Source organism: Colobus angolensis, unplaced genomic scaffold, assembly GCF_000951035.1.
Source record: "Colobus angolensis palliatus isolate OR3802 unplaced genomic scaffold, Cang.pa_1.0 Scaffold298, whole genome shotgun sequence".
Lineage (NCBI taxonomy): Eukaryota > Metazoa > Chordata > Mammalia > Primates > Cercopithecidae > Colobus > Colobus angolensis.
Window position 1 is genome coordinate 3082061 of NW_012116243.1, and position 20289 is coordinate 3102349.

The window sequence follows — 20289 nt, forward strand, 5'->3', positions numbered from 1 at the left end:
CAGTGAGCTGAGATCCGGCCACTGCACTCCAGTTCGGGCGACAGAGCGAGACTCTGCCTCAAAAAAAAAAAAAAAAAAAAAAATTCAGTGTCTCTAACACAGACCTAACTTATCTTTACAAAATCCTACTGTCTCAAGAATGACTATTACATAATAATTATTAAATGTTATGAACTCCAAGGGGCAATAAAAAGATCTCTTCATTTTTGAAATACAACTAAAAAAGCAAGTCTTCTTTGTGGTATACTACACATTCAAGACTATCCTGACAACATTTTCAAATAGAGACATGCATTGCTTAATGACAGGAAAATGTTATGAGAAATGTGTCACCAGGTAATTTTGTTGTGTGAACATCACAGAATGTACTTAAACATTCTATGAGCTAACAGAAAGCCCTGGACTATGTGTTATAGCTTTTATTGCTCCTAAGCTGTCAAGCTGAACAGCATGTCACTTTAATGAATACTGTAGGCAACAATACAATGGTATTTCTGTATCTAAACATAGAAAAGGCAAATATACAGTATAATAACCTTACAGGACCACTATTATATATGCTGTCCACTGTTAACTCAAAAATTGTTAACATGGCCCATAACTGTATGTATGCTATTTTTCAATTTGAAGAACTCCTACTGGTGCCCCCTAGTGACAACTTTTTCTTTTAACTGATATGATGTACCTATCATATAAAAATGTAAATGCTTTGGAATATTATTCAGCCATAAAACATAATAAAGCTCTGATACATGGTAAACGTGAATGAGCCTTGAAAACATCATACTAAGTGAGACACCAGAAACAAAAGACCATGTATCATGTGATTCCATTTATACAAAATATCTAGAATAGGAAAACCCATAGAGAAAGAAAGTAAATTAGCAGTTGGCAGGGACTAGAAGAAGGGTAAAATGGGGAGTGATAGCTAATGGGCACAGGGTTTTTTTTAGGGGTAATGAAAATATTAAAAAATTTGACATTGGTAATGACTGCACAACATGGTAAATATACTAAAAGCCGATGAGTTGTACACTTTAAAGAGTTTTGAAATGTATTTTATGTTAATTACCTCTCAGTAAAACAATTGTAACATTTTTTAAGCATAATACATTACACGCTTCTGAGTTATCCATGCACATGCTTAAAATATAAAATCTATGTAATTGCCCATATTATATACTCTAAATTATTGAATCCCATTTTTTATCATACTAAGTAAAAGGCTCTATTTTACAAGAGTACATTTTTCTGGACAATAAAAAATTCTAACTGTCTAGAATTATTATAATCCCTAGAGATACCAGAAAGAACTAAAACCATAGACTTATGTTTGACAAACAAATTTGATTTTTCCAATTTACCAGTGTTAGTTCACGGTCCACATTTAGAAAAGATGCATTAGCACATGCTAATGAGGGATTTTTAACATGCAGGTACCACACACAAACACCATCTATTCAGTTAAAAGATCAATTTATAAAATCATCACTTTAAAAGAATTTTTGCTTTTGATTTAGTAGTATTTGAACCATCACAAGACAATAAGCAGAAAAAAATGATAAATAAACTTGAAAGAATTCAAAGGTTAGGAACAAAATGAACAACACAGGGATGATAACAAGTACTTACTAATTTGTTTTCCTGCATGTATATCCTTTGTAATTTCAGACAGCCCTTAGCTATGACGATCATGCCTTCATCTGAGATCTTGTAACACTGGCCGAAATGAATATCTTTGAGTTCTCTGCATTTTGAGCCCAGCTGTAAACAAACAGATTTAGCTGAATGCTCAAAAAATAACAAAGGCAACATATTTCAAGTGAGATTTTCATATAATTTTTTGAAAATAACCATGTCAGAGTTAAATATTTATGTTACTTATAAAATAAGATAGAATGTAAGCAATCCATAATTTAAAACAGTCATGTATAAACATTTTTAACCTTCTAATGTACCTCCCTGTTTCAACCAACTCATATTACAAGCTCGCCAAGCTATCTGTATTCCTTAACAGTTCAAAATTACATATTTATTACTCCAGTATTTCTTTTTTAAAAACAGGGTCTCACTGTGTTGCCCAGGCTAGAGTGCAGTGGCTCAATCACAGCTCACTACAGCCTCAACCTCCTGGGCTAAAGAGATCCTCTTCCCTCAGCCTCCTGAGTAGCTGGGAGTACAGGTGTGTGCCACTACGTCTGGCTACTTTTTAAATTTTGTTGTAGAGCTAGGGTCTCACTATGTTGTCCAGACTAGTCTCAAACTCCTGGCCTCAAGCAATCCTCCCACCTCAGCTTCCCATAAAGTGCTGGGATTACAGGTGTGAGCCACTGCACCCAGCCTCTCTTGTGTCTTAATAGTAAGGAAAAAAATATAATACTTAAAGGAATAAATTATAGCATATTCATAAGACTGAGTATTATACAACCACTAAAATTGGAACAAACGTGACAAAAATGTATGTAAGCTGTTATAGTATAATCCATTTTTATAAAGAAATTTTGCATAAATGCATACATATGTATTTGTGCACACAAACGGGACTGAAATACATACCAAGGTGTCCACAGTGGTTAATTCTGATTAGTGCATGAGTTTTTATTCCCTTCTGCCTATGAATCTTCTCTAATTTTTTTAACAAACATTGCTTTTGTGAGAAAAAAAAACTTACAAGTTCTGTCTCAAGTAAAGTAATGACATCAGAAATATATATGAGTTCAGTTACTTTTCCAGGGGTGGTGATAGATATAAACTATATTATCATAATCTAGGCTGCACTACTACCAATAACATATTCCTACAGAAATGTAAACTCCATGAAGCCAGCAGATTATCTATTATATTATATAAGGTATCTCTGGTGCCCGGTATCTTACACTTAGTTGACACTTAATAAATATTTGTTAAATGAATGAAAAGGCTGATTAGGATTATGTACTATAAAGAAGCTCATTTTAAGTGGACAAATACAAGAAACCATGATTGTGGCCTCATACACTACTAAGTTCCACAGTTAATTCATGGGTTCTAACTGGCCCATGGAGAGAATTCAGGGGTTTCAGGAAAGCAGATTATTTTAAAGTACATGTTCATTTTTTATGTTATCCTCCAACTGAACTTTAGCCTTTCCTTATTATATGAAAAACACTGCAGTAGATTAGCAATACCTGAGACTTTGTAAGCAATCGAAATCAAAGATTACTTCATATATCACTGTTGCAGATACCTTGAAATATTTTTCATTAGTATTCATCACGCTCATTAGATATCAAATTTTTATTGAATTCATTAAAAAAGGTATATATATTTCTACAACAAATGTACAATGGCATGTCACTATACATAAGCAAACGAAATCCAAAGCCAACAGTGGGAAAAGCAAAGAAGTCTGCTAAAGAACTCTCAACAGACTCACATATGTCTGGCAGTGAGGCTGAGGTTGGGGCTAAAAATACTAGAATTCTTGAAAGTCTGTTGAAAAAGTAGTTAAATCCTCAGATCACCTCCCCATTACTGCACAGTATGACCTTGCCTTTTTTCCCCACAATGCCAAAACAATGTAATCTCTGGAGAGAGCAAACCATAGGGTTTTTGGACTGGGGTATACCACACATAGCTGAGAACCAAAGCACAATGGGGAAAATATGGGGATTTGTGAAAGTTTATTCAGTGAAAACAGAGGAATTCAAAGAAATATTTCTATCCAATTTTCCAGAATGAAAGGGTATCAACTTCCAGACTGGAAAGGCTTATCCATGTGTCCAGCACAAATAATAAAAACAGACACATTGCAATGCAAATCATCATAAAGTTTCAAAAACATGAGTTTAAAGAGATTCTACAGACTTAGAGAGATAAACTTCATAGAAAGGATTAGGATGAAAATGCATCAAACTTCTTAACAAAACTAAAAGAAAGCAACAGTCCAATGCCATCAAATTCTGAAGATAAATTATTTCTAACCTAGAATTCTGTGCTTGGGATTCAGACTATGAATTAAGTATGAAAGTAGAATTAGAGATGTTTTCAGACATACAAGTTATCAAAAGATTTACCTCCCATATACAATGTATCAGGAAGGTATTGGAATCTGTGCTCTATAAAACACGAGAATACACCAAGGGAAAGAAAACATGACATCTGGGTAACAGAAGATCTAACCCAACAGCAAGAGAATGGAAATCTTAAGGATAACAGTGGTAAGATACTAGGATGACCACTAATGCAATCACACTTGTATACAAGAAGTCCAGACTAGACTATCCCAGGCAAATCTGCTTTAAGGCAGTAAATGTAATGAAGTATTCACATATAGACATACTAATGCAACTGGAGGAAAGCTTCGGTCTTCATTAGTGTTAAGAGTATAAAAACTAGGTAAAGAAATAAAAAGACATTTATTAATTGCAACGAAAACAAAATGCTTTAGAGAAAAAAAGGTAGGTACATAATTATAGAATGTAAATACTGAATACTTATTTAACAAAAATTATAATAGAATTATGTTGGAAGGATGAGAGGATAACACACAGGGAAGGAAGTATAAGTGAGCTAAATCCTTACCTTCGATAGCAAGGAATCAGCAATAAACAGTCAAAAGTGAATAAGTTTTTTAAAAAATACAAACAGACATGGCAGGGGAAAATGTTTTCTCATTCTGTAGGAAGCCAAACTGGTCTGATTCCCAGTCTCTCCACTGATTATTCTGTATTTAAAAAACTGGATATTTTCAGCTCATATATATACTTCCCCTTGTGAATAAACTACACACAGGGAGCAAGCAATCTTTACTTCTCTATTTGGGGCCACTCTGCTGTTTAGCCTAGTCAATGACTAGTCAGTTAGCCAAACTCCAGAGTCAGGTTAACAATCCTATTTAGCACTGTTTGTAAGCAATATTCTCCACCTTAGATTTTCTGAGTGCTAAAGCTGACATGCTGCTCCTTCATCACTATTTCTTTGCCATACGTATCAATCTGATAACATCCTGTGCAGTGAATAGGAGGCCTCATGAGACCTCAACAGTTAGTACACCAGCTAGAAACACGGAGAAATAAAGGAACAGAATCTATATATTAACAGAAAGAATAAGTGTGGTTTTTGGTGAAGTCTCAGGCATCAATGTGTGTGGACAAGTTGGTAGAGCCTCAAGTTAAGACACGTAAATCACAGCGCCGCAGACTGGTAAAATAATTTAAACTGACTACATGGTGTTTTGACATTGAAAAGTAGCTTTGGTGGCTTTATCTATAAGGAAATGACTTTTCATAGAGGCCACATGGATAACCAAAGATGAGAACCACGTGGATGGCATATGTAGAAATTACCAGCATGTGAGGTAAAGTTAGATATGGGGAACAGTGCCTCACAGGAGAAGTTATTATGATTTACTACTACTGAGTAAAACCATCATTTATTCTCACTGCAGAAACTGACACTCTGTTTTAGACATCACTGGATATAACCAGCAAGACAGGACCTAAATCAGTGCCTATCTGCACTAAACACCATTACGCCATCCATAAATGTCCTAAGTTCCAGACCATCCCAGCATTGTAAAGTCAGTCATTATAACTGATATATTTACAATTTGGCTGACAGTCTTTAAATTTCTCAATGTTGTATTTGTCTATGACCCACAGAGAAACATTCAGAGGGCATCAACCAAACCCTACAAAAGCATAACCATTAGGATGCCTTAAATCTAGCACAATTAGTACTCTATTTAAAACCACAGAAATAGAATACAATTATTTTTCTTTTGGAGATGGAGTTTTGCTCTTTCGCCCAGGCTGGAGTGCAGTGGCACAATCTCAGCTCACTGCAAACCTCTGCCTTCCAGTTTCCAGCGATTCTCCTGCCTCAGCCTCCCGAGTAGCTGGGACTACAAGCGCCCGCCACCACGCCCAGCTTATTTTTGTATTTTTAGTAGAGACGGGCTTTCACTATGTTGGCCAGGCTGATCTCAAACCCCTGACCTCATGATCCGCCTGCCTCAGGCTCCCAAAGTGATGGGATTACAGGCGTGAGCCAGAGCGCCTGGCCGAATACAACTCTTTTAAATAAAAAATTATCTATCCAGGAAGACAGTGCTAGAAACACTGGAACTCTACCCTGTCAAAAGGGAGAAATCCTCGTAAGTGCCCTGGCGTCCAGCTGAGACACCAAAAAGATGGTACCTTGGGAGCAAGAACTATGCCTACAGTAAGGCCTATTCTAGACCATCCAAGTTAGAGGGATTTGGGAAATATCTCGGGCTTTCCACATAATAAAGCATAAAACTGAACATAAACAAGATAAGGATGATCATTCAGTAACTGTAACGCTTGCTTTAAAAGACAAGATTTCTGGTTTTCAGTCTGGCATATAAGGAGTTTAGAAGTTGCCACTCTGCTCTAAAAAATAAAAGCTGAACACACTGAAAAATTAACAATTCTTTTTAGATCCATCAGAGAAATGAAGACACAGACCAAACCACTGCCACAAAACTGCAGAGATAGGCAGATACAGAGAAGAACAACTCACCAGAAGAGAAACTACTACCAGAAACCTCAGCAGGAACCAGGACTAGAGTAGGAAAATCTGAACTCTGCATTTGCCAAAATACTGGAGGCAGAGCATGGATAAGTCTGATAATTAAAAATTCCAGGGGGACCTAGTTATAAGACAATACTCATGCTTTTGTGAGTTTTATCTACAGGAGCTCTACCAGGTCTTCACGGAGAATACTGGAGAGAAATCACCTCATGCATACAGCAGTGAGAGGACAAAAGTAACCATTTTGAAATATGCCAGAGGATTCTATTATTCTTAACAAGATCTGTCCTCAGGAGGAACTATTTTACCAGAGCCTAACCTGTGGGAGTTTTGTCAAAGCCTAACCTTCCTAGGGGAAGGGAAATATTGAACTCCAGCCAGCTATAGCCTTCCATGTAAGGAAAGGGATATACTAAACTCCAGCCTTCTCTAGCCATCCTAGCCCACCTAAGCATAAGGGGAAAAAAAGAAACACTAGTAAAGGTGGCCCAGTGGCACAGACTTGCCAAAATATTAAAACCTAATCCTAAAACTATAGATCATTTCCCGTCTCTCCACACCTAATCACTATATTACTAAAGGCCCATTTATGAAAGTTGCATTTCCCAGTATAGGTTGAGTATCCCTTATCCAAAATGTTTGGGACTAGAGGCATTTTAATTTTTGGATTTTTTTCAGATTTTTGAATATTTACATTACATTTATCAGTTGAGCAAGCTTAATCTGAAAATCCAAAATCTGAAATGTTCCAATGCGTATTTCCTTTGAGTGCCATGTCAGCTCTCAAAAAGTTTCCAATTTGGAACATACTGGATTTTGGAGTTTTGAATTAGGGACACACAACCTGTGCATCGTGTCCACATTTCAATGAAAAATTAAAAGGCATACTAACAAGGAAAAGACAATTTCAAGAGACTGGAAAAAGCATCAGAACCAGAGTCAGATATGGCAGAAATGTTGAAATTACCAGACCAGAAATTTTTTAAAACTATGATTAATATGCTAAGAGCTTTAATGGGAAAAGTAGACAACATGCAAGCACCAATAGGCACTATAAAAATATACATTAGTAGACTGGACATGGTTAAGGAAAAAGTCTGAGTTTGAGAATATAACAGAAAGTTCCAAAACTGAAAATCAGGAGAAAAAAGACTGAATAAAAATGAACACAGTATCTAAGAATCAGAGAACAACTACAAAAAGTATAACATAAGTGAAAAGTGAATACCAAGACAAGAGAGACAGGAACAGAGAAACGTTTGAAGCACCCATGACTGATTTACCCAAATTAATATCAGATACCAAACTACAGACCCAAGAAGTTCAGAGAATACCATGAAGGAAAACTGCAAACAAACAAACAAAAAACTACACCTAGGCATATCATTTTCAAACTACAAGAAATCAAAGGTTAAAAAAAAAAAAAAGAAAGAAAGAAAGAAAAAGTAAGAAATCTAGAAAGAAGCCAGAGGATAAAACACCTTACCTACAGAGGGGTAAAAATAAAATTATATCTAAGTTTTCCTTAGAAACGATGCAATCAAGAAGAAAGTAGAGTGACATATTTAAAGTTTTGAGTGGAAAGAAAACCCACCAACCTAGAATTCTATAGCCTGTGAAATTATCTTTCAAAAGTGAAGGAGAAATAAAGACTTTCTCAAACAAAAAATGAGGGAATTTATTGCCACTAGACCTTCCTCGCAAGAAACGACAAAAGAAGTTTTTCAGAAACAAGGAAAATGACACAGGTCAGAAACTTGGATCTATACAAAGAAACAATGCATCAGAGAAAGACTAATGAAGGTAAAATAAAAACATTTATTTTCCTTATTCTTAATTAAGCTAGCAGATAACAATTTGCTCAAAATAATAATGATGTATTTCATCATATACACACATACATATGCATATATATAAGGGAAATAAATCATATCAATAATATAAGGGATGAAAAACTTTATTTATTTATTTATTTTTGAGACAGTCTCATTCTGTCCCTAGTCTGGAGTACAGTGGCTTGATCTTGGCTCACTGCAACCTCCGCCTCCCAGGTTCAAGCAATTCTTGTGCCTCAGCCTCCTGAATAGTTGGAATTACAGCCGTGCACCACCATACCTGGCTCATTTTTGTATTTTTAGTAGAGATAGGGTTTTGCCGTGTTGGCCAGGCTGGTCTCGAACTCCTGACCTCAAGTAATCCACCTGCCTCAGCCTCCCGAAGTGCTGGAATTTCAGGCATGAGCCACTGCACCCAGCCAGAAAATTTTAAAATATTTTGTTATTATAAGATATTTTCACTACCTGTGATGCAGTACAAAGTTATCTGAAAGTGGATGTGAATTGGTTGTAAATGTATATTGTGAATTCTAGGATAACCACTTTAAAAAGTAAAAGAAAAAACCAACTATGATTGATTGCTAAGAAAGAGAGAAAAATGAATCATTAAAATGATCAATTAAAATCACAAAAGGCAGAAAAAGCATGGAAGACAAAAACATTAGCAAAGGACTAGGGGAGCAAATAGTAAACATTAACAGATATGGTAGATATTAATTCAACTACAGAAATAATCTCTTTAAACATCAGTGGTCTAAAAATACCAATCAAAAGACAGATTGTCAAAATGGATCAAAAAACAAGACTCAACTCTACATTGTCTACAAGAAATCTACTTTAAATAGACAGAAATATATAAATTAAAAGTAAATGAATGAAGAAAGATGTGTCATATTAACACTAATCAAAAGAAAGCAGAAATAGCTATATTAATTTCAGACAGAGCAGGCTTCAAAGCAAAGAATGTTATCAGCGATAAAGGGGGACATGATGTAATGATAAAGGAGTCAACACTCCAAAAAAAACTTAGAAATCTTTAAAGCATATGTACCTAACAACAGAGCATCAGACTATGTGAAGTAAAAAATGACAGATCCTAGAAGGAGAAATAAATGAATTCATTATTATAGCTGAAGACTCTTACCACATGATCCAGCAATCATGCACTTTGGTTTTTACCTAAAAAAGTTGAAGAATTATGCCCATGCAAAAACCTACACACAGAAGTTTATAATAGTTTTATTTATAATTACCAGAACTTGGACATGCCCAAAATGTCCTTCAGTATTTGAATGGACAAACTTGTGGTACATAACAGGCAATAGGATATTATTCATTGCTAAAAATAAATGAGCTATGAAAAGACATGCAAGAACCTTAACTGCATACTACTAAGAGAACGAATCCAATCTAAAGGGGTTACATACTACATGATTCCAATTGGAATCATAAACATTTTGGAAGAGTTTACAAAGACAATAAAAACATTAGGGGTTGCCAGGAGTTAGAGGGGAGGAGTGAATAAATAGGCAGAACACAGAGGATTTTTAGAACAGCGAAAATACTCTATACTGTATCTATAATGGTAGATACATGTCATTATATATTGTCCAAACTCATAGAATGTACAATACCAAGAGTGAACTCTAACATAAATTATGGGCTTTGGAAATAATGATATATATATATATATATATCAATGAAGATTTATCAATTATAATAAATGTATCACTCCGGTGGGGGATACTGATAATGGGAGGGGCTATGCATGTGAGGAATAGGAGTATGTAGGAAATATGCAAAATTTTTCAATTTTGAAATGAACCCAAAACTCCTCTTTTAAAAGGCTTTTCAAAGTCAAAAGAGTATTCACAAAAATTAGGCAGCAAACAAAATTTCAAAATTTCAATGAATTCAAAAGTGATCTGGACAGTGAATAAAACTGTAAATTAAGAGAGTTGTAAACTGAGAGAAAAAGTACTTAAAAGCAATCCTTCAGAAATGCTTAAAGAAGAATTACAATTATTAACTAAAATAAAACTGAGAATAGCTATAATAACTTCAGACAGAGCAGACTTCAGAAGAAGAAAAGTTATCAGGGATAAAGAGGGATATACATAATGATAAAAGGGACAATACTCCAGGAAGACATAATAATCCTTAACATGTATTCATCTCACAAAAGAGTGTCAAAATATGTGAAGCAAAAACTGTTAGAACTACAAGGTAAAATGGATAAATTCACTGTTAGAGACCTTAATATCCTTCTATCTGAAATGGAAAGATTCAACAGGCAGAAAATTAGTAAAGACATAGTTCAACTCAATAAAACCATTAATTGACTGGATATAATGGACATCTAGAGACCACTTCATCCAGTAGTAGAAGACACATTCTTCTCTAACTCACATGGAGTATTCACCAAGACAGACCGCATTCCAGGCCATAAAACACACATTCGCAAATTTAAAAGAATAAAAATTATACAATGTCTGCTCTCAGATTACAATAGAAATAAAATAAAAATCAATTACAGGAAAATGACAAAAATACTCCCAAAACACTTAGCGATTTAAATAACACTTTTTAAAAAATAATACTTTAAGTTCTAGGGTACATGTGCACAACGTGCAGGTTTGTTACATAGGTATACATGAACAACACGTTTCTTAATAACACATGGGTCAAAGAAGAAACTTCAGAAGAAATTTTAAAATATTTTGAACTAAATGAAAATGAAAATAAAAATAAAAATATCAAAATTAATGAGATACAGCAAAAGCAGTGTTTAAAGGGAAATTTATAGTTTTGGATGCTGTTGTAAATGAAATCGTTTGGATTCTATTTCTTTTGGGTGTGCAGAAATACAACTGATTTATGGTATCTTGATTTTGTATCCTGGCACTCTGCTGAAATCATTTATTAGTTCAAACGAGTTTTTTGTGGTTTCCTTAGGGTTTTCCATTCATAAAATAATGTCATCTTCGAATATAAATAGTTTTACTTCTTCCCTTCCAATTTGGAAGCATTTTATTTTTTTCTTGCCAAATTGCTCCTTAGAACTTCCAGCACAATGTAAAACAGGATTGCCAAAAGCAGTCATACTTGTCTTATTCTTGATCTTAAGGGAAAAGTTGTCCATCTTTTATCACTGAATATGTCAGCTGTGGGTTTGTCACATATGGTCTTTATTATGTTGAGGAAGCATCACTCTATTCCTAGTTTGATAGGTTTTTGTTTTGTTTTTTCAAGAAAGGCTGCTTATTTCACCAAATGCTTCTGCACACCAATTAAGATGATTTTTTTTTCCTTTCATTCACTTTATGTGATATATTACATCGATCGATATTTGTATGTTGAGCCACCCTTGTACTCCTCGGATAGATCATAGTAGGTCATGATGTCAAATCCATTTAATCTGGGGCTGAATTCAGTGTGCTAGCATTTTGAAGATTTTTACATACTCATTAGAGATACTTGTCTGTAGTTGTTTTCTGTTTGTTTTGTAGTTTCATTTTTGTAGGGCCTTGCGCTGGCTTCAGAATCAAGATAATGCTGACCCCACAGAATAAGTTAGGAAGTTTTGCCTCCTCTTCAATTTTTTTTGAAAGAGTTTGAGAAGGACTGGTGTTAATTCTTCTTTAAATATTTGAAAACATTCATCACTAAAGCTATGGTCCTTAGTCTTTCTTCATGGGAAATTTTTTTTAACTAATTCAATTTCCTTATTTTTTATAAATATATTCTGATTTTCTACCTTTTTCTTTTTTTGTTAAGAGATGGAATCTTGCTATATTGCCCTAGCTGGAGTGCAGTGAATATAGCCTCAACCTCCTGGGCTCAAGCAATCCTCCTGCCTCAGGCTCCTAAGTAGCTGGAACTCAGAATTTCTACTTCTTGGGTCAGTTTTTCTGGTTTCTGTATCTCTAGAAATTTTTCCATTTCATCTAGGCTATCCAGTTTGTTGGTATGCAGTTATTCATAGTTTTCTCACACAATCCTTTTATTTCTATAAAGTCAGTAGTAATGTCTACTCTTTCATTTATGATTTACCAATTTGAGTATTTTTTTCTTAGTCAATCTAGTTAAAAGTTTGTCAGGGTTTTGTTCAAATCTTTTCAAAGAACCTAGGTTGGTTTTCAATAATTTTTTTTCCATAGCTTTTCTGTCCTCTATCATGTTTATCTCTGCTCTGATCATTATTTCCTTCCCTCCACGAACTTTGGGTTTAGTCTGCTCTTCTTTCTCAAGGTGTACGCTTTGATGACTGCTTTCAGATCTTCTTTTTTAATGTAAGCTTTTACAGCTATAAACTGCCCTCTGAGCACTGCTTTTGCTACATCCCTTGAGTTTTGGAATGTTGTGCTTTCATTTTCACTCATCTCAAGATATTTTCTAATTTCCTTTGTAATTTCTTCTATAATCCATTGGTTTTGCAAGGCTCTGTTATTTAATTTCTGCATATCTGAGTATTTTCCAATTTTCTATTATTGATTTCCAGATTCATTCCATTATGGTTAGGGAAGACACACTGAATGATTTCAATCTTTTTTAAATGTATAAAACTTGTTTTGTGATCAAACATACGGTCTATTTGTGAGACTGTTCCATGTGCACTTGAGAAGAATGTGTATTCTTCTGTTCTTGAGTGTACTGTACATATCTGCTGGGTGCAATGGGTTCATGGTACTGTTCATCCTCTATTTCTTTGTTAATCTTCTTCCTAGATGTGCTATTCACTATCGAAAGTCAATTACTTAAGTCTCAAATGATTAATGTGCAACTGTCTATTCCTCTCTCCAAGTCTTTCAATTTTTGCTATATATATTTTAGGGATTCTGTTGTTAGGTACATACGTGGTTATAATTGCTCTATCTTCCTGACAGATTAATATTATATATTTATCAATATATAATAATTCTCTTTGTCTCTTGGATCCCTTTGGACTTAAAATCTGATTTTTTAAAACAGCTATTCTAGCTCTCTTGTGGTGTGGAATATCTTTTTCCATCTTTTCAACCTCTATGTAGTTACTTTTATCAGTTTTCTTTATTCTTCATACGGCTTTCATTTACCATGTAGTATCTTATTTCGGCCTGGAGGACTCCCAGGATCATTTCTTGTAGGGCAGATCTATTAGTAACAAACTCCTTTAGCTTTTGCTTATCTGAAAATATCTTAATGTTCCCTTGAGTGGCCCCCTATTCTTTAATAGTTTTGACAAATATAGAATTTTTGCTTGACTTTTTTTTCTTTTGACACTTTAAATATTGTTAGCCCACAGCTTTCTGGCTTCCATAGTTTCTGATGATAAAACAGTTGTAAATCTTATTGAGAAGTGCTTGTATGTGATAAGTCACTTATCTTTTGCTGCTTTCAAGATTCTGTCTTTGACTACTGACATTAGACTATAATGTGTCTCAGTTTGTATCTTTTTGACATTATCCTACCCGAGTTTGTTGAGTTTCTTGAATGTATAGATGCATACCTTCCACCAAATTTTGGAAGTTTGGGTCATTATTTCTGCAAATATTCTTCTTGCCCCTTTTATTTCTCCTTTCCTTCTGGAATTACTAAAATGTGAATGCTCTTCTGCTTGATGGATGTCCCACCCATCTCTTAGACTCTACTTACTTTTCTTCACTCTTTTTACTGTTTCTTAGACTCAATAAATTCAATTGTCCTATCTTCAGGTTCATTTATTCTTTCTTCTACCTGCTCACATCAGCTCTTGAATCCCTCTGGTAAATTTTTTATTTCAGTTATGGTACTTCTCACCTCCAAAATTTCTATTTGGTTTTTTTTCCATAATTTCTAGTTCTTCATTGATATTCTCAATTTGTTCATACACTATTTTCCTAATTTCCTTCAGTTCTTTGGCCATGGTTTCCTTTATGTCTTTGAGCATGTTTCAGATCATGGATTTAAAATCTTTATCTAGTAAATCCAATGTCCAGGCTTCCTCAAGAATAGGTTCTATTTATTCTTTTTTGTTTTAATAGGCAATACTTTTTTCTTCCCATGCCTTGTAATTTCTTGTTGAAAACTAAATATTAAAACATTAGATTATAATGTGGTAACTTGGGAAATTAGATTCTCCCCACCTCCCCACGCTTCACTGTTTTTGATTAATCAAGGCTTAGCTTGCATTCAGCCAGTATTTTGAAAGAGAGTTCCTTGGATGCCAAAGCTTAAAAACAAAACTAAAACAAAAAACAAAAGCACTTATCCTAGTCTTTGCAGACTGGCTCTGAGCTGGGATATTCCTTTAAGACTTAGCCATACCATTCACAACTCTGCCTTGGCCTTTACTTCCTGCTTGTACTGGGTCTAGCAAGCACACAGTGATAAAACTTTACGGTCTTCTTAGGTCTTTCCTGAACATGTGTCCTGCCCTGGGCATGCATGCAGCTTTCTAAATTCCCTTCTGTACACTGAGGCTGATTGTCCTAATTTCAAAACAAAAATAAAAACACTCTCTCTCCCAGGCTTTTTTCCTATGTCAATTGTATGTCTCACCATAATCTATTGCCCAAAGAAGCTTGCCCAAAAGCAAGTTTTTCTCATTTGCTTTATAATGTGTTCAACCAATGTCCACAATTTTCTTCCCTGACTGTGTTCTAAATTAGGTAAAACAGATATATAGGCACCTGCAGCAGCCCTTCAAATAGCTCTCAGGTAGGCTGATCAGACAAACAAATAATTTGCAAATAAGGTCTGCTCTGCTCCCTCTGGAACCAGGGATCTGAGCCCCACACTGGGAATGTGGACTGTCATCTTCAAGACTGTTGCCAAGCTGGGGAAGGGGTGAGGCACAGGCAACTAAAAAAGCCACAAAGTATTCCTTCCACCTTTCCACCTGAGACATAGTAACGTTCTCTCAGCATTTCTTTGGTTACTATAAACCTTTGACATTTCCAGAGTTCTAACAAAGTTGGATCTGATAGTTTAGGCTTGTTTTTCAATGTTTTTATGGAGAGGTAGGGTTTTGAAGCTGCTTGCTCCAACATTTTCCTGATAGTACTCTACATAGTTATTTTTAAAGACTTAAAAATTGATAGTATAGCCAGATTTCAAAATTTACTAATGTAACATTTATTATTTTTGTATCATTTTTTCTGAAAAAAGCCTACAGTGACTTATTTCCAGAAATTTTTACTGCTCACCATGAGCTGGAATGTTAAATTGCTAAAACTGCATATAATTAAGTCACATAAAATAGTAACTTAATGTATACAATTTCTTAGATACATTTTAATACTTTGACTACAATTATCATTTGTTTGCTGGCAAGTGCTAGATAACAAAACTTCAGAAAATTGAAACAGCCTCTTATTCCTAAATAGATTTTTCCCCTAGATACATGATGGTAGTTTTAAAAGATATATATATATAATAGAAACACATTCCACTGGTTAAATTATTTTGAGTAACTATTACGAAAATAAAAATATAAATATTTCCAGGTGGTATTTCACAAAGAGGATAGTATTTAGCCAAAACCAGCCTGACTTTTTTAGGTGCTTCACCATGTTTAAGAAATATTGTTAAGTAGAATCCAATATTTAAAACATTAGAGTCTACATTTATTAGAGCTCCAAATTGAAATGCTTTAAGCACCTCTTTTTGTAAACAAACTGACAAAATTCGAAAGGCACACATATTTGGTATCTGCTAAAGTCAATCAAAATTATAGCAGTTATAAAGAAAATATATTTTAAAGAAATTTTCAATAAAATTTACATATATCATTCTAAAACATTTGTCAATTCTTACTGACGGAAGAGGAAAAAAACAGAATCCTGCAACAACTGAATCTGTAAAATCAACAATTCAGTCAATTGCTAAATTAATGAGTTCAAGAAAAAATAACAGTCCCAGTTAAGTCATCAATTATGGCCAGTTCCCTCTTTGGCTTTTGTAACTCTATTATACATTTTAACATAACATTGTTAGTTTATTAAAACCATAATACAAATCCATAGTTGGATTTATGAAATATCACTAGGTCATAAAATTAATTTAGTGAGTGGGTCAAGGCCAACATTTAACATAATAGAACAGAATAGATAATAGCAATGTGTATTGCACATAAGGATATGTATTGCTTCATAAAACTTAATTTCTATTTTATGTATATATGAAAGCAATTATCTTTCTACTATACCTATAACACTATTGCATCAGAGGAAAGAGTCTATTATGAAATCAAACATACCCTGCTACAGCAGTCTTAAGTATAGGAAAATATTCTCTACACTGCAATGAGATCCTACATAATTACTTACGAAGAAAACTACCTAAGGGGAAAAAAATTTGATTGTTTTGCTACTTTTATCAGAATATTACCTCACATGTAACTAATTCACAATTCAGAAACCATAAATATCTGAAGGAAACATCTAAGTAACAGGCTCCAAAACACCTCACATTCTAGGGAAGATTTACATGATTATTCTCAAAGTTGTAAATATAAGATAAATTCACAATACTTGATTGGCATATTAAATTTTGCTCCTTCTCTACTTCAACCATGACTACAATCTTATTCTTTTTCACAAAAATTACTAGGTATACCCTAAGAAGTCTGCTAAACTATTACCTATTTGTGTTCTATCAGAATTAAATATGAAATAGATTTATTCCAGTTCTTAATAAATACATACACCTTTTTGAAATGTTTCATTGTGAAAGATAAATTGCTGAGAAATTTCCATCAAAGTAAATAAAATCATGCTATATACACAAAATATATATTTCTTCATAAAAAATTTAATATGTTTAAGAACTTCATGAAATGCTTTGCTAGTAAATAATCCTGTACATAGCAGAAATGAATCAAGAAAAATATTAAAACAAGTAAGTCTTTTTGCACAATATGCCTTTGCAAACAAAATAGGCTCCCTTATAAGTTGGTAACATTCTTAATATATAAGTTGTACTGACATACTCAGTACTCACTACTTAGGATAGAGTCTTCCCAAATTTCTTCTCATACCAAGCTTTCAGTTAATTCATATATAAGGTTTAAATTTAAGGATATTCATCTGTTGAATAAATAATCTACTCTGATCCAAGAAACCTTAAATGCCATTTCCAAAGGAAGTGTAATTAACAGAAAGTATGCATAATACTATTTTTAACCCCTTATTGTACCAAATATAGGTAATTAGCCCTTTGTTCTAACTTTTATAATCTTCAATTTGGACTTCCATTTATCCCTTCAACATTTAGATATTTAAGCATGTATGTCATCTAGTATAATAAAAGGGGAATTAAAAGTTAATTTTTAAAACCTCATGCTGACCCAAATTATGCAGTTGCCCAAAGCAAAATGTGGTAAAAAAAATTTAAGTAACAAAAGCATAAATTTATAAAATGGCTAGTCACAGAAGTTCAGGCTCTCACTATAAAACATAGCAGTTAATTTACTGATTATAACCATGGCACTCTAGTTAACTAATCTAAACAAATATTCATTAATAGGTAAAAAAGATGACTCACTTGAGTCTCTGGGAATTATTTTTAACATAACCATTTAAAATGTTGTTGCTAGAAAACATTTTGAATTAATTCAAGTAAAATCACTTTATAAATGCTAAAATTTACCTGCTTGAGTCCTTCATCAGTAAGTTTGTCCTGGTTGCCTACATGCACTTTCTGAAGTAAAGGACAGTGAGAGGCAACTGCAATAATAGAGGTGTCAGAAAGTTGTTTACACCTGTAGGCTGTATACCTAAGAAGTCCAGGACATTTAAATGCTAGAACACATACGCCAGTATCAGACATACTGCGACAATCAGAAATGTTGATTTCAATTATATTCTGACTTCTTGATGCAATTTTTTCCAATAATTCATCAGTGACCTGGAAGAGAAAAAGCAATAAATGTAAACTTTTGCTAAAAACAAAAGCTTATTTTCCATTCTTTAAATGTTCCACAATAAACAATATACTAATTAGATTACAGCATGAACAATACAATCAAAAGAGAAACCACCTTAATATTGAAGCATAACAAGAATTTGGTATAACAAAAATATTGTATTTGGTCTTTGTTCTGAATTTTTACCACAGATTTCCCAAAACTCTTGGAATTTCCTAAGCAATAGAATTTCTTTAGTTATTCACAACAAGTCCTTTAGACCATACCTTTCAGCACTACTTACAGGAGAGGAGGGAAGCTGGAAATTGGGTTATAGAAACTCAAATGACAGAGATTCAGATGGTAAACACATCACAGTGCTGAGAGGGAGGTATATTCCATACCCTGCCTTCTGCATCTCTTCCAGTTGGCTGGCCCTGAGCTATATGCTATATCTTTTATAATAAACCAGTAAATATAATAAGTATTTTCCACAATTCTGTGAATAGTTGTGGCTAATTATCAAAACTGAGAAAGAAATTAAGGGAACTCGGCCGGGCGCGGTGGCTCAAGCCTGTAATCCCAGCACTTTGGGAGGCCGAGACAGGCAGATCACGAGGTCAGGAGATCGAGACCATCCTGGCTAACACGGTGAAACCCCGTCTCTACCAAAAAATACAAAAAACTAGCCGGGCGAGGTGGCAGGCGCCTGTAGTCCCAGCTACTCGGGAGGCTGAGGCAGGAGAATGGCGTGAACTCGGGAGGCGGAGCTTGCAGTGAGCTGAGATCCGGCCACTGCACTCCAGCCCAGGCGACAGAGCAAGACTTCGTCTCAAAAAAAAAAAAAAAAAAGAAATTAAGGGAACTCACAAGTTTATAATTTGTCACTGAGAAGTTCAGGTGGCTTCTGGGACTTGCAACTGACATCTGAAGTGTGGACAGTCTTGTGGGACTGAGCCCTTAAACTCAATGATACCTCTGGGAATTAGCTGAATTAAATTGTTGTACAACCAGTTAGTGTCAGAAAATTATTTGTTAGTGTGGAAAAACTCCACATACTTGATGTCAGAAGTGGTATCAGAAAACACCAACAAAGGATATGTATTCATTTCGTTAAAAGCCTAAAAACCTATCCTTAGTGGGAAAATTCAAATTCAGCAAAAACTCACCACAAACAAAACTATGTTGAGATTTTCAATGTTTCACTTTCCATTTGTAACCCATGAAATAGTACACATCAGTAATAATGTTATATGAATCTTTACTTTTATACTTGATATCAGATGATACCACAGCACATAAGGTTTTTAATCTTTTACGGTTTCTATAAGAAACAGTACCTCACATATAATTCATAGGTTAGAAAATATACTATTTTGCATATCAAAACACCAAAGACTACATAGAAATGTCCACATCAAAAGCTTTTCACAGAAGACTTAAATCATCTAGTGAAAAACTCAGATGGTCATCTGAATTTTTGTTTTAAAACTAGCCTATACATATTCTGTGACCAATCACCACATTTCCAAAATACAAAACAAAGTTAACGTTATTAAGTCCTTTCAGTAAAAATAATGGAGACAGAAAATGCAAATGAAATTTAGAATAGAAGGAAAGAACTATACTGTTAAGCAGCACTTGGAGTAAAAGCCAAAGATAAAACTATCTTTGTTTACACTTGTTGGAAACAACATAAACACAGTTCTCAGAAAAGTTAAAACTCTGACATACCTCTCCTTTCATTTTTACTTTTTCATCTCCACACCTTACTACCAGCAGCGGGCTGGGTGGGGAGGGGGTTGGGGGTGGGAGAGGAAGCTATTCTTAGTCTGAGTTCACAATAAATAACTCAAACATTCAAGAGCAATGATGTTTTACACATATCTGCTCTCCATTCTACTGCCCACAACTAACTCCCTCACCATTCTCCTTGGACATAAATATCATGAACCCAAGCAGGTAAATAACAATTATCTTAATTGTTTTAATCTCTTACCAATGAAGCAGAAAAACAGAAAGGGAACAACTTATACACAAATCCTCGTGAGC

General features: G+C 34.3%; 1 protein-coding gene across 1 annotated transcript in view; it reads right to left on the reverse strand.

The window, feature by feature from the left end:
* FBXL17 (F-box and leucine-rich repeat protein 17) overlaps positions 1–20289 on the reverse strand; it is a 551136-nt gene that overhangs the window by 515529 nt on the left and 15318 nt on the right. Inside the window, exons 4-5 of the mRNA XM_011949326.1 lie at positions 17982–18239; positions 1633–1764 (exon numbers count right to left, since the gene is read on the reverse strand). Coding sequence (XP_011804716.1) covers positions 1633–1764; positions 17982–18239 — 390 coding nt within the window. The remainder of the gene's footprint in view (positions 1–1632; positions 1765–17981; positions 18240–20289) is intronic.